The 15,696-nt window shown below is 44.0% G+C and overlaps 1 protein-coding gene across 5 annotated transcripts; it reads left to right on the top strand.

Moving 5' to 3' along the window:
* Positions 1-1,441: 1,441 nt before the first annotated feature.
* On the top strand, positions 1,442-13,697 carry LOC135551070 (von Willebrand factor A domain-containing protein 7-like). Of its 5 annotated transcripts, none has more exons than XM_064982459.1 (12): positions 1,442-1,483; positions 3,277-3,308; positions 4,360-4,553; positions 4,796-5,068; positions 5,244-5,340; positions 8,904-9,038; positions 9,578-9,764; positions 10,944-11,119; positions 12,010-12,122; positions 12,480-12,596; positions 12,814-13,026; positions 13,374-13,697. In XM_064982459.1, exons 3-12 carry the CDS (start codon positions 4,368-4,370, stop codon positions 13,542-13,544), a joined length of 1,668 nt encoding a protein of 555 aa, XP_064838531.1. In that variant the 5' UTR covers positions 1,442-1,483; positions 3,277-3,308; positions 4,360-4,367; the 3' UTR covers positions 13,545-13,697. The 5 variants fall into 5 exon arrangements, with proteins under 5 accessions (XP_064838531.1, XP_064838535.1, XP_064838532.1 ...); XM_064982460.1 differs by lacking the exon at positions 1,442-1,483 and adding an exon at positions 1,603-1,658; XM_064982462.1 differs by lacking the exon at positions 1,442-1,483 and adding an exon at positions 1,622-1,658 and having other exon boundaries at positions 4,364-4,553.
* Positions 13,698-15,696: the final 1,999 nt, after the last annotated feature.

Raw genomic sequence — 15,696 nt, forward strand, 5'->3', positions numbered from 1 at the left:
CTGTAGGACCCGGCTAGTAGCATACTGACTGGCAGAGAAGAAACCTCAATGTAATATCATACAAGATCCTGATGGCAGTTGTATGTGACTCTTCTTATGAACCAGAACAATGAAAACAAAGATATTTCCACTGTAAACAGATATCATGCCAAAGCAACACATGACAACAGTGAAATGTTTCTTGTAAACCATGGTGGCACGCCACTTCCTGCTTCTCTAGCAGATTAGTAAGAATGTCTCACCCCATGTTCAAGAATGGCCTTTTCCCCTTTATTCAGAAAACAATCTTTCAATTTCGGTAGAAAGTTGGCTGCAATATCACTTTAATCCACCGAAAGAAATATTATGGTAAAACTCAAAAATACTAATTGATTAAAAAATATATATATATATTTGGGGATTTAAAAAAAGGTATAATCTTTGTAAATGATATCATAAATAGGACTGGTGGAGGTTTGTCACACATGTAGCTAACAAACATATATGGAAATGTCTGCTCTACCCAAAATTACAACAGACTAACTCCAGCATCACTGCAAAAATGGAAGAGGCAAGTTGAAGGTAAGTAAGGAGCTTGTCTGTCGGCATAAAAGACCAAAATTGGCTGAAGAATCGCAACATTTATCTGAAGTTAATTCTGCAAATCACACTGCTGGGTGATTTAAAATGTCATAGTCAATCGATAAATAATATTATAATAATCTTAGCAAAAAATGGTATCTTTAATTTACAATTTGTAGAAACTATGATAATAGAAAGGTTCAGAACTTTTGTGAAACATCACAGCACAGTTGAAAAATATATGGAAAAAAGAAATCTAAACTGGATGGTGTTCAGAGATAGATGGGAGGACTAAAAACAAACAAAAGATAACTGTTGTAAATTATACTGTGTCCGTAAAATGTATATAGTTTATAGTATGTATAAGCTGGAGGTAGAAGCCTAAGGGTTGTTGTACATTAGTTTACTGCAATTAGGGGAGGGAGGTTTAGGGGAAAATAATAAAATAAAATACAGTGCATTCGGAAAGTATTCAGACCCCTTGACTTTATCCACATTTTGTTACGTTACAGCCTTATTCTAAAATTGATGAGTTCTCTTCTGTTAATGGAGGAAGTAGTTCTGTTGGTGGAGGAACTAGTAAAATCCTCATCAATCTACACACAACACCCCATAATGACAAAACATTACTTTTTTTTTAAATTTAATTTTGCAAATGTATTAAAAATAAAAAACAGAAATACCTTATTTACATAAGAATTCAGACCCTTTGTTACGAGACTCGAAATTGATCTCAGGTGCATCCTGTTTCCATTGATCATAAACAGATATCAGGTCTATGCAACCGGAGACAACAGTGAAAGGTTTCATGTAGATCATGGTAGCACGGCACTTCCTTGTTGTGTTGTATAAAGAGACCCATCATCTGTGTGAATCATATCTCTTCATAGGAGACATACTTATGAACCTGTGGCATAACAAGGTAGGCACTGGTCCGTTTGTTGATCTAGTCAAATGAGCTGTTTGGTTGATAAGGGCATGTGGGCCGTAGTTATGAAGGCTGGAAAGAAAAGGACAGGAGCACTGTGTGGGGTTTGGGTGTGACAGCTCAGGTGTCCTTGGAAACACATATTGACTCATTGGAACACATTTGGAAGGTATACTTTGCAGCACAAATTAAATTGCACAAATTAAAGCTTATTAAGACACCTTCAGTGTATAAATGGATGTTATATTTTGCTAATATTTAGAATTTAAATGGGATCATATTCTAGTGCTGTGGGTAATTTAAAACTATATTGAGGAAAAGTGAATTTATTTTATTCCATATAGAAGATAATTAGAAGATGTCAGACAGTGGTAAAAGTTCTATCTTGGTCCAGTTGATGTTACAAATGTTATTTTCTTCTAAATCACAACATTAGACCACTAAAGACGTGATGGTGACGGGTTACCTAACAAACACAAGGCAGAAAACAACATGATTTTTGTGATCTAAAACCAAATACCTTGTTTACTTGGATAAGAGCGTCTGCCAAATGACTTAAATGTAAAATGTAAATGTATTCGGACCCTTTGCTATGAGACTCGAAATTGAGCTCATGTGCATCCTGTTTACACAGATCATTCTTGAGATGTTTCTACAACTTGACTGGAGTCCACCTGTGATACATTCAATTGATTGGACATGATTTGGAAAGGCACACACTTGTCTATATTGTGTCGAGGCACAGATCTTTAACTGAAGCAGTTTGGAACCACCTAGACTCTTTCTACAGCTGGCCACCCAGACAAACTAAGCAATCGGGGAGAAGGGCCTTGGTCAGGGTGATGACCAAGAACCTGATGGTCACTCTGACAGAGCTCCCGAGTTCCTCTGTGGAGATGGGAGAAACTTCTAGAAGGACAACCATCTCTGCAGCAGTCCACCAATCAGGCCTTTATGGTAGAGTGACCAGGCAGAAGCCACTCCTCAGTAAAAGGCACATGACAGCCCCCTTGGAGTTTGCCAAAAGACACCTGAAGATTCTGAGACCATGAGAACCAAGATTATCTGGTCTGATGAAACCAAGATTGACCTCTTTGGCCTGAATGCCAAGCGTCACATCCTGAGGAAACCTGGCACCATCCCAATGGGGAAGCATGGTGGTGGCAGCATCATGCTGTGGGGATGTCTTTTTTATTTAAAACTAGTCAGGATTGAGGCAAAGAAGAACGGAGCAAAGTACAGAGAGATCTCACAGCAGGAAAATAATCCTGCAGCAATAGGAAATGTTCATTATTATGTAGATTATAATTGAATAGAAATGTTTTGTAGATACATTTTACGTTAGGGCATTTTTATTATGTGGATTATAATTTGTCATTTTTTTGTAAGGTTGATACATATTTCATAAGGGCAAATCAAGTCTGAGATTTTAAATTGGAAATTAAATACTTTATAAGCCTTAAATATTCCATTTCCTGCTATTCAGAAAAAATCCTGCAAGAACAGGATGATCAAATTAAGATACAACATCTGTAGGACCAGGCTAGTAGCATACTGACTGGCAGAGAATAAGCATTAATGTAATAACATACAAGATCCTGATGGCAGTTGTGACTCTTCTTATGAACAAGAACAATGAAACAATGAAAATATATTTCCACTGTAAACAGATATCATGTCAATGCAACAGGTGACAACAGTGAAAGGTTTCATGTAAATCATGTTGGCACGGCACTTCCTTGTTGTGTTGTATAAAGAGACGCATCATGAATCATATCTCTTCATAGGAGACATACTTCTGAACCTGTGGCATAACAAGGTAGGCACTGGTCCGTTTGTTGATCTTTGTTGTTAAATGTGCTGTGTTGTTTGATAAGGGCATGTGGGCAGTAGTTATGAAGGCTGGAAAGAAACGGATTGGAGCACTGTGTGGGGTCTGGGTGTGACAGCTCAGGTGTCCTTGGAAACACATATTGACTGATTGGAACACACTTAAAAGGTATACTTAGCATTACTCGGTAATGTGTTGTATTGGTTTGCCCCAAGCAAAACACTGTATTCAGAACAAAAAGTGAATTGCTTTCTCACATTTTGTACTTTATGCAAACAGGAGTATTTTATTCTGTACAGGCTTCCTTCGTTCCACTCTGTCAATTAGGTTAATATTGTGTAGTAACTACAATGTTGTTGAGCTATCCTCCATTTTCTCCTATCACAGCCATTGAACTCTGTAACTGTTTTTAAGTCACCATTGGTCTCATGGTGAAATCCTTGAGCAGTTTCCTTCCTCTCCGGCAACTGAGTTAGGAAGGACGTCTGTATCTTTGTAGTGACTGGGTGTATTGATACATCATCCAAAGTGTAATTAATAACTTCACTTTGCTCAAAGGGATATTCTTATTTTTATTTATTTATACCCATCTACCAATAGATACCCTTCTTTGCGAAGCATTTGAAAACCTCCCTGGTCCTTTGTGGTTGAATCTGTGTTTGAATCTCATTGCTCGACTGAGGGATCTTACAGATAATTGTATGTGTGGGGTACAGAGATGAGGTAGTCATTCAAAAATCATGTTAAACACTATTATTGCAACACATGAGACTTGTTAAGCACATGTTTAATCATGAACTTATTTAGGCTTGACCATAAAAAAGGTGTTGAATAATTATATGTTTAAAAAAATTAACTTTGACATTATGGGGAATTGTCTGTGTTAGGTTAATGGCAAGAAATCTAATTTTATCCATCTTAAATTCAGGTTGTAAGAAAACAATGTGTGGTCAAGGGTTGTGAAAACTTTCTGAAGGCACTGTATGAATAAACTATAATATTATGATAAGTCATGTTGACTGTCCTCTCCATCCCAAAGACAGGTTTATGATGTCATCAGTCCTGGCCGTTGTCTCTCTCCTCCTCTTGCAGACAGGGGTCCATGGGTTCCTGGTGCTCTTCTCAGGCAGCTCCATGGACCACCTGGAGATCACCAGGGAAGCCATCTTACAGACCACGGCGAAGGTGTGCATGCAACTGGCCTCGGTTGAGGGAAGAGACTTCACTCTGCCGGTAGGTAAACTAAAGCCACAAAACTAAAGACCACATCAGACTCATATACTGTCACTGTTTTATATTTATCATTTTAATTAATTAATCATTTTAAAGAAAGTATTGGTGTTATTTTTTCTAATGTAGTACAGTATATAGTATAGTAGAATAATGTATTAATTATTAAAAATGTGTGTGTGTGTGTGTGTGTGTGTGTGTGTGTGTGTGTGTGTGTGTGTGTGTGTGTGTGTGTGTGTGTATAGCCCGGACCACTGACTGCAGAGTCTCTGGCTCTAGCCTGCTCCTCATCGGGGTCTGCTAAGAGTTTCCAGAGTGCCATATCAGACGTCACCTGGAGAAATGCCGGAGTTGACTTCCGTCACCTGTTCAATGAAGAATACCACTTTGATGGGGAGAGATTTATCGAGGGGCGGAAACTCATCAAAGATGGAATGACCTCTGTCAAAGCCAGCATCAAGCAAGGGAACTTTGAGGCAGCAAGACAGAAGCTGGGAGACATTTTACACACCTTACAGGTGATTTAGATGGTTTTCATTATCTCCTTACTCCATAAGACAAGAGAGAGTGCTTTTGATGAAATATTAGTTTTGCTAAAAGCATTTAAAAACGGTTTATTCGCATTAATAAATTAATAACATTGGTCTTTGTCATAACACTATTTTAAACATCTTGTCATTGTTATATTTTCAGGACTTCTACAGTCACAGTAACTGGATAGAACTGGGTAACAGATTTCCCCATTCCAATCTCATCAGATCAGACGTGTCCGACATCGGCCCTGTTGCAGGTATTGCGACGACATGTGTCTGGGTGTGTATGTTAACGAGGGGGAGTAGTTTGAAAAGGGCTGAATGAGTTTGAAGATGTCTCATTGAGTACAGAGTAGTTTGAAGATAGATGGCTATTTGCCAACTAAAACATGTTGAGGTTGAATGTTAATTTGAAGAGACAAGGGGTCTAACGTTCACGTTCGCCAACGTTCTTTAAACATTCAACAGTTTTGTCAATAGGTGATTACCAAAGGGAGTAGTGTGCAGAGGATGCCAAGATAGATGCAGAAAGTGTTTACTCAACTCAGGACAACAAACTGATACAGATCAGTGCACTATGCTGCTGAAAGAACAGCCACATGCCCATTGTTAGAGTTTCTTAGTACTGCATTGGTTTTTGACAAAATAGAGTCATGTTATGTCTGTTGCTCGTTATACAGAAACAGAATGTTGGTCAAATATTTCCTTATACAACATACTGCCCTAGTAGAGGTGATGTAATGGTGCCTCATGTAGTCACAACATATTGCCCTAGTAGAGGTGATGTAATGGTGCCTCATGTAGTCACAACATATTGCCCTAGTAGAGGTGATGTAATGGTGTCTCATGTAGTCACAACATACTGCCCTAGTAGAGGTGATGTAATGGTGCCTCATGTAGTCACAACATATTGCCCTAGTAGAGGTGATGTAATGGTGTCTCATGTAGTCACAACATACTGCCCTAGTAGAGGTGATGTAATGGTGCCTCATGTAGTCACAACATATTGCCCTAGTAGAGGTGATGTAATGGTGTCTCATGTAGTCACAACATATTGCCCTAGTAGAGGTGATGTAATGGTGTCTCATGTAGTCACAACATACTGCCCTAGTAGAGGTGATGTAATGGTGCCTCATGTAGTCACAACATATTACCCTAGTAGAGGTGATGTAATGGTGTCTCATGCAGTCACAACATACTGCCCTAGTAGAGGTGATGTAATGGTGCCTCATGTAGTCACAACATATTGCCCTAGTAGAGGTGATGTAATGGTGTCTCATGCAGTCACAACATATTGCCCTAGTAGAGGTGATGTAATGGTGCTGTAACGGCCGTCGATGGTGGAAAAAGAGGAGGACCAAGGTGCAGCGTGGTATGTGTCCATATTTATTAAATGAACACGGAGATAACAAAACTAACAAAGAGAACGACCGAAAACAGTACTGGCTGTTGCAGACACACAACAGAAAACAGAAAATAATCACCCACAAAACACAATAGAAAACAAGCTACCTAAATATGGTTCTCAATCAGGGACAACGATTGACAGCTGCCTCTGATTGAGAACCATACCAGGCCAAACACAGAAATAGCAAATCATAGAAAAACTAACATAGACAACCCACCCAACTCACGCCCTGATCATACTAAAACAAAGACATAATAAAAGAACTGAGGTCAGAACGTGACAGTACCCCCCCCCCAAAAAGGTGCGGACTCCGGCCGCAAAACCTAAACCTATAGGGGAGGGTCTGTGTGGGTGTCTGTCCGCGGGTCGCGGACCCAACTCAACCATAGTCCTTCTCCGCCTCTTTTACCCGCCTCCGTGGCCTCTTCAATGCGCCGACCCTCGCCGCCAACCTCGGACTGGGGACCCAAGCCACGAGTCCCGAATGGACGGGAGATTCCGGCAGCATAGGACGGATGGGAGATTCCGGCAGCTCCGGAGTGAAGTGCGATTCTGGTAGCTCCTGGCTGACGGACGGCACTGGCAGCTCCTGGCTGACGGATGGCTCTGGCAGCTCCTGGCTGACTGGCGGCTCCTGGCTGACTGGCGGCTCCTGGCTGACTGGCGGCTCCGGCAGCTCCTGGCAGCTCCTGGCTGACTGGCGGCTCCTGGCTGACTGGCGGCTCCTGGCTGACTGGCGGCTCCGGCAGCTCCTGGCAGCTCCTGGCAGCTCCTGGCTGACTGGCGGCTCCTGGCTGACTGGCGGCTCTGGCAGCTCCTGGCAGCTCCTGGCTGACCGGCGGCTCTGGCAGCTCCTGACTGGCGGCTCTGGCAGCTCAGGACAGACGGGAGACGCTGGCAGCTCAGGACAGACGGGAGACGCTGGCAGCTCAGGACAGACGGGAGACGCTGGCAGCTCAGGACAGACGGGAGACGCTGGCAGCTCAGGACAGGCGGGAGACGCTGGCAGCTCAGGACAGACGGGAGACGCTGGCAGCTCAGGACAGACGGGAGACGCTGGCAGCTCAGGACAGACGGGAGACTCTGGCAGCTCAGGACAGACGGGAGAATCTGGCAGCTCAGGAAAGACGGGAGATTCTGGCAGCTCAGGAAAGATGGGAGATTCTGACAGCGCTGGGCAGGAGGAAGACTCTGGCAGCACTGGACAGGCGGGAGCACCTGTAGGAAGGAGACAGCCTGGTGCGGGGGGCTGTCACAGGAGGCCTGGTGCATGGAGGAGGCCTCCGGATACACAGGACCATGGAGGCCCACTGGAGGTCTCATGTAGTCACAGCATATTGCCCTAGTAGAGGTGATGTAATGGTGTCTCATGTAGTCACAGCATATTGCCCTAGTAGAGGTGATGTAATGGTGTCTCATGTAGTCACAACATATTGCCCTAGTAGAGGTGATGTAATGGTGTCTCATGTAGTCACAACATATTGCCCTAGTAGAGGTGATGTAATGGTGCCTCATGTAGTCACAGCATATTGCCCTAGTAGAGGTGATGTAATGGTGTCTCATGTAGTCACAACATATTGCCCTAGCAGAGGTGATGTAATGGTGTCTCATGAAGTCACAACATATTGCCCTAGTAGAGGTGATGTAATGGTGTCTCATGAAGTCACAACATATTGCCCTAGTAGAGGTGATGTAATGGTGTCTCATGCAGTCACAACATACTGCCCTAGTAGAGGTGATGTAATGGTGCCTCATGCAGTCACAACATATTGCCCTAGTAGAGGTGATGTAATGTTGTCTCATGCAGTCACAACATACTGCCCTAGTAGAGGTGATGTAACGGTGCCTCATGCAGTCACAACATATTGCCCTAGTAGAGGTGATGTAATGGTGTCTCATGCAGTCACAACATATTGCCCTAGTAGAGGTGATGTAATGGTGTCTCATGTAGTCACAACATATTGCCCTAGTAGAGGTGATGTAACGGTGCCTCATGCAGTCACAACATATTGCCCTAGTAGAGGTGATGTAATGGTGTCTCATGAAGTCACAACATATTGCCCTAGTAGAGGTGATGTAACGGTGTCTCATGCAGTCACAACATATTGCCCTAGTAGAGGTGATGTAATGGTGCCTCATGCAGTCACAACATATTGCCCTAGTAGAGGTGATGTAACGGTGCCTCATGCAGTCACAACATTTTGCCCTAGTAGAGGTGATGTAACGGTGCCTCATGCAGTCACAACATATTGCCCTAGTAGAGGTGATGTAATGGTGTCTCATGCAGTCACAACATATTGCACAAGTAAAGGGGATGTAATGGTGCTTTACATTAAAAGTATTTTAGATCAAGTAGTGTTGTGTAGCAAAGTACCAGGATGTAGTTTATATTGTGAAACCTCTGTCCACCAGATAAGGACACGCCCACATGTCGGAGCTGTGTCGGAAAAGACTGCCAGAACAACATCCTAGAAGACATCATCAGAGACAAGAAGCTGACCTCGGGATATTTTGGCCTTGTACCTTTATTTTCCACCAAACCAAAAGGTAGAGTAAGTCACTAATCCGATTTTAATAGCATTTACACCGTGAAATGACCGGAGGTAGTATAGCACTAGCATACAAACCTAGTTTCATGTCTCTATGTGCTTTGGTCAAATGTGCTTTATACTACAGCTCCTCAACAGCAAAATGAGAAGTTCGCTAAAACACTTACAAAATAGACCTAATGATGTCTCATCTTAATTTGACCCGGTTTCTCACTGCAGGAAAGTAATCCTGCAGAAACAGGAAATGTTCATTATTATGTGGATTATAATTATAATTATTTTTTGTAGGGGTTACGTTGGAAATTGGAAATTACAAACTATAGAAGCTTTTTTTAAATCTTGAAAACTCTACAAGTTTGCATGGAAAATTCCTGCAACAAAAAGATGATCAAATTAAGATATGGCATCTGTAGGACCAGGGTAGTAGCATACTGACTGACGGTCTGAGAATAAACATCAATGTAATAACATACAAGATCCTGACTGCAGTTGTATGTGACCAGTTTTATTGTCCTGATAATCTCTATTGGTTGGCAGGGAAGTGCAGCCATGGGGGATCATTGGACCAGACAAGCGGGAAGGAGCCAACAGGTGGGATCAACAAGGACTCGCTTGAGTCCAGCCACGGCAACTGGCACACTGCAGCTGCAGAGGTGGCCGTGGCTGCAACCAGTCAGCTGCTGGAGGACATCAGAGGGGCTGCCGGGGACACTGACTTCCTACGGTGGGGAATTGTACTTGATCATATAAGCACTGTTGTGAAAGGTCTTGGCATCCGGCTCGAAGGACCATGAGGAAAAGGTTTGGAAGAAGGTGTGGCTTTGTAAGATCTGAACGTTTGGAAAGTATTCAGACCCATTGACTTTTTCCACATTTTGTTACGTTACAGCTTTATTCCAAAATTGATTTACATCGCTTTTTTTTCCCATCACAAATCTACACACAATACACCATAATTACAAAGTTAAAACAGGTTTTTAGAGACTTTAGAAAATATCACATTTACGTAAGTAGTCAGACCCTTGACTCAGTACTTTGTTGAAGCACATTTGGCAGCGATTACAGCCTCGAGTCTTCTTGGGTATGACGCTACAAGCTTGGCACACCTGTATTTGGGGAGTTTCTCCCATTCCTCTCTGCAGATCCTCTCAAGCTCTGTCAGGTTGGATGGGGAGCGTTGCTGCCCTCTCAAGTGGTCAGCGCGCCACATCCGTGCATTTCCTCTTGTGTGACCAGCCACGCCCTTCGGGTAAATCTCCTGTGGCGAGTGTGCAACCTCCAAGATGCCCCCTGGTGGCTATCATTTCAACCCCAGGCCTCCTGGCCGGCAAGACAAACCAAAACCCTCCAACTGTCCAGCGGGATGATGAGTTCGCCTTCCTCAGTCTGTGGCCTTTGGAGCATGCCGCCCTCCGCTGGAAACTCCACATTTGATGTTCTGTGGGATAGCCAGGGCCCATTGACCAACAAATCCTGAACCTAACTTCCTAGCCCTAGTCCTTTTCTTCAAGCCCATTTATCTGCCTCTGCCCCTGCTGTACATGTGCAACAACTTTTGCACTGCCCAACACATAATGAGATTCCTTTCCTCTCCCTCTCGGTCTCTCTCTTTCTCGCTCTCCTTCCTTCTCTCTCTTTCTCGCTCTCCTTCTTTCTCTCACTCTCTCGCTCTCCTTCTTTCTCCCACTCTCTCGCTCTCCTTCTTTCTCCCACTCTCTCGCTCTCCTTCTTTCTCCCACTCTCTCACTCTCCTTCTTTCTCTCACTCTCTCGCTCTCCTTCTTTCTCTCACTCTCTCGCTCTCCTTATTTCTCCCACTCTCTCGCTCTCCTTCTTTCTCTCACTCTCTCGCTCTCCTTCTTTCTCTCACTCTCTCGCTCTCCTTCTTTCTCTCCCTCTCTCAGCATGATGGGTATCTCTAAGAATGGATCTAGAGTTCTGTGTTTTGTAATCGACACCACCGGCAGCATGTCGGACGACATTGCAGCAGTAAGGGAGACGACATCGTTCATCATTGACAGCAAGAGAGGAACGCCAGACGAGCCCTCAGTCTACATCTTGGTCCCCTTCAATGACCCAGGTGAGAGATGGGATGAGTCCTGAACGGTATGATCACTCAAATAATTTATTTTAAAAATGTATTGATTTTATTGATTTTCCACCGTTTTAAAATTCAGAAGACAGCTGTGCAGACCTTCCTAGGACCGTGTAAATGTCCTCTGTTGAATAAATGTGTATTTGCCTCCCTCTGGTGGTCGGCTGCATCATTACATCCATTTATATCACTTCACTGCAACGTTACGTCAAAGGGGCGGTCCTTCGAAAAACATTTATCCAGCTGGACTGCTTCACGCCACAGACATGGCAAAGCAATCACTGATTTTGTCTCGAATAGGCGGATCTTAATACATAGCTTTCATAGCTCTATGATAAAGAATGCGACCTACACTCTTCCTTAAACCTAAAACAGGTAATGAAGTAATTTTGTGTAGAAGTCAAACATTTATTTTACATCGGAGGCAGACACATTGCATATGTTCAAAAGGAAAAACTGGATTCCTTCACATAGGCCTTCTCCCATTGTCTTGTAGGAGGGACGCACGCTGCTTAAATGGGCCAAATGTTGATTTAGACGTTAAACAAATGTAACAGATTTTGACTATCACTAATGTCATGATATGTTTGCTAAAGTAATAAATAAGGTTAAATAGTTTGAAAAGGCCTCCTTCTATGACACGGATAACGGATAGCGTATATAAAAAAACGCACACCCAGAAAACATTTTGTATGGACGTGCTGACTAATGGCGAATAAACTATAAACTATCAAAATAAAGAAAATCGCACAATCCATGTATTATCTCCCAGCAATTGAATGGGTATTTACCAACGTTTCGGCATCCTACACACATGACATGGACAACGCCTGTGACATGGATCTTGTCCTTTCCTATTGTTTTTGTGCCACAAGACTTTGGGCCCCTGATGCGGACCACAGACCCAAACGTCTTTAAGGCCCAGATCAATGCACTGAATGCTGATGGAGGAGGGGATTTCCCGGAGATGAGTCTATCAGGACTCCAGGTACAGTGACTGACAAACCTGTAGTGTTGGAGAGGCATGTACAACCAAAATAAGACTGTATATATGTACAGTGGGGAGAACAAGTATTTGATACACTGCTGATTTTGCAGGTTTTCCTACTTACTTATTTTTTATCACAGTTGAAGTGTACCTATGATACAAATTACAGACCTCTACATGCTTTTTAAGTAGGAAAACCTGCAAAACAGCCAGTGTATCAAATACTTGTTCTCCCCACTGTATATTTATGAATTTGATTTGTGAATTTCCATTCAAGCTGCCAGTTCAACACAGAATGTATTCCCAATACATTGTAGTGGTGTGCTAGTGTGACTGTATCCCCTGTACTTTCTACAGTTGGCTTTAACTGGTGCACCCCCCTCTTCAGACATCTTCCTTTTCACTGATGCCCCTGCAAAAGACTTGAATCTAATGGGCACGGTGATCGCTCTAATAGAACGCACTAAGTCAGTGGTGAGTAGCTGGTCCTTGTTATACTCCATATAACAAGCAACATTAACCGGTAATATACACATTTCATTGCCTTTTGGATTTATTGACCTTCACAATCGTTGAGAGAAGATCATCAAATTCCTTGGATTTCTCTCCTTTCTCTGCCCTTCAATTTACACATTGAATTCACAATGTATCCTCCCAATATCTCTCTCTCTCTCTCTCTCTCTCTGCGCAGGTGACCTTCTTCCTAACTGGCTCTTTGGGGCTCCGTCGTAGGAGGGGTAGTGACCAGGGCCAAGGACAGGTCCAGCACAGTCGGATGGCAGTGTCAGACTCCCAGCTCTACAGGGAGCTGGCCCAGTCCTCAGGTGGCCAAGCCATACAGGTCACCAAGACAGAACTGCCCAAGGCCACCAGCATCATTGTGGAATCCTCCAGCTCTTCATTGGTAGCCTTGACGCCAATAGTAAACATTAGGGTAACGCTAGGTCCACAATGTGAAGGTTGGGACAAGAGAGTTCTAATATCCCATAACACTTCACATACATGTGGAAGTCTAAACAAAGGATCAGTGCTGGTCCAAGGATGTTATTTATTTTCAAAAGCTTGCACTCGTTTATTAAAGACTTTGTCCCAAACTTGTGATGTTGGACCTAGCCTAGCCCCAATGGCCATGCTCCAAGATGAGGCTTCTGTAGTGCAACAACATGTCACCCTGGGAGAGTTGCTTCTGAAAGATGCATCTGCCATTTTTCTCCCACCCACCTTCTCTACTCCTCTACTTCTTTCTTTCAGGTCACCATTCTACAGGCTGTGCGGAGTCTAGGAGGGGCTGATAATTTCTCCTTCACTGTAGATGAGTCTGTGAGAAACCTGACTGCTTATGTCACAGGAAGCTCCCTCTCCTTCACACTCACCAGCTCCTCAGGTATTCCAGAGATATTCATTTATCCTTTTTTTATTTAACCAGGGGAGTCTCATTGACATTAAAATCTCTCATCACAAAGTCTTCTGATCTCAATAGGACTTCCTGGATATTTTATATAAACCAGGTCTCTCCAACCCTGTTCCTGGAGAGAGACCCTCCTGTAGGTTTAAACTCCAACCCTGTTCCTGGAGAGCTGCCCTCCTGTAGGTTTAAACTCCAACCCTGTTCCTGGAGAGATACCCTCCTGTAGGTTTTAACTCCAACCCTGTTCCTGGAGAGATACCCTCCTGTAGGTTTTAACTCCAACCCTGTTCCTGGAGAGCTGCCCTCCTGTAGGTTTAAACTCCAACCCTGTTCCTGGAGAGATACCCTCCTGTAGGTTTAAACTCCAACCCTGTTCCTGGAGAGATACCCTCCTGTAGGTTTTAACTCCAACCCTGTTCCTGGAGAGATACCCTCCTGTAGGTTTAAACTCCAACCCTGTTCCTGGAGAGATACCCTCCTGTAGGTTTAAACTCCAACCCTGTTCCTGGAGAGAGACCCTCCTGTAGGTTTAAACTCCAACCCTGTTCCTGGAGAGAGACCCTCCTGTAGGTTTAAACTCCAACCCTGTTCCCGGAGAGATACCCTCCTGTAGGTTTTAACTCCATCCCTGTTCCCGGAGAGATACCCTCCTGTAGGTTTAAACTACAACCCTGTTCCTGGAGAGATACCCTCCTGTAGGTTTAAACTCCAACCCTGTTCCTGGAGAGATACCCTCCTGTAGGTTTTAACTCCATCCCTGTTCCTGGAGAGATACCCTCCTGTAGGTTTAAACTCCAACCCTGTTCCTGGAGAGATACCCTCCTGTAGGTTTAAACTCCATCCCTGTTCCTGGAGAGATACCCTCCTGTAGGTTTTAACTCCAACCCTGTTCCTGGAGAGCTACCCTCCTGTAGGTTTAAACTCCAACCCTGTTCCTGGAGAGAGACCCTCCTGTAGGTTTTAACTCCAACCCTGTTCCTGGAGAGATACCCTCCTGTAGGTTTAAACTCCAACCCTGTTCCTGGAGAGAGACCCTCCTGTAGGTTTAAACTCCAACCCTGTTCCTGGAGAGATACCCCCCTGTAGGTTTAAACTCCATCCCTTTTCCTGGAGAGATACCTTCCTGTGGGTTTAAACTCCAACCCTGTTCCTGGAGAGATACCCTCCTGTAGGTTTAAACTCCATCCCTGTTCCTGGAGAGATACCCCCCTGTAGGTTTAAACTCCATCCCTGTTCCCGGAGAGATACCCTCCTGTAGGTTTAAACTCCATCCCTGTTCCTGGAGAGATACCCCCCTGTAGGTTTTAACTCCAACCCTGTTCCTGGAGAGATACCCTCCTGTAGGTTTAAACTCCAACCCTGTTCCTGGAGAGAGACCCTCCTGTAGGTTTAAACTCCAACCCTGTTCCTGGAGAGATACCCCCCTGTAGGTTTTAAACTCCATCCCTTTTCCTGGAGAGATACCTTCCTGTGGGTTTAAACTCCAACCCTGTTCCTGGAGAGATACCCTCCTGTAGGTTTAAACTCCATCCCTGTTCCTGGGAGAGATACCCCCTGTAGGTTTAAACTCCATCCCTGTTCCCGGAGAGATACCCTCCTGTAGGTTTAAACTCCATCCCTGTTCCTGGAGAGATACTCCATCCCCCTGTAGGTTTTAACTCCAACCCTGTTCCTGGAGAGATACCCTCCTGTAGGTTTTAACTCCAACCCTGTTCCTGGAGAGATACCCTCCTGTAGGTTTAAACTCCATCCCTGTTCCTGGAGAGATACCCCCCTGTAGGTTTAAACTCCATCCCTGTTCCTGGAGAGATACCCTCCTGTAGGTTTTAACTCCAACCCTGTTCCTGGAGAGATACCCTCCTGTAGGTTTAAACTCCATCCCTGTTCCTGGAGAGATACCCCCCTGTAGGTTTTAACTCCAACCCTGTTCCTGGAGAGATACCCTCCTGTAGGTTTTAACTCCAACCCTGTTCCTGGAGAGATACCCTCCTGTAGGTTTTAACTCCAACCCTGTTCCTGGAGAGATACCCTCCTGTAGGTTTAAACTCCAACCCTGTTCCTGGAGAGATACCCTCCTGTAGGTTTAACTCCAACCCTGTTCCCGGAGAGATACCCTCCTGTAGGTTTTAACTCCAACCCTGTTCCTGGAGAGAGACCCTCCTGTAG

Source organism: Oncorhynchus masou, chromosome 12 (genome assembly GCF_036934945.1).
Source record: "Oncorhynchus masou masou isolate Uvic2021 chromosome 12, UVic_Omas_1.1, whole genome shotgun sequence".
In the NCBI taxonomy this organism is placed as follows: Eukaryota; Metazoa; Chordata; class Actinopteri; order Salmoniformes; family Salmonidae; genus Oncorhynchus; species Oncorhynchus masou.

What these genes read in the sequence shown, in the direction of transcription:
- LOC135551070 (XM_064982459.1), top strand. Translation starts at nt 4,368, where the DNA reads ATGATGTCATCAGTCCTGGCCGTTGTCTCTCTCCTCCTCTTGCAGACA. An exon ending in GGTCCCCTTCAATGACCCAG is followed by an intron (nt 11,120 to 12,009) that starts GTGAGAGATGGG and finishes TTGTGCCACAAG; the next exon opens with ACTTTGGGCCCCTGATGCGG. An exon ending in TGAGTCTATCAGGACTCCAG is followed by an intron (nt 12,123 to 12,479) that starts GTACAGTGACTG and finishes TACTTTCTACAG; the next exon opens with TTGGCTTTAACTGGTGCACC.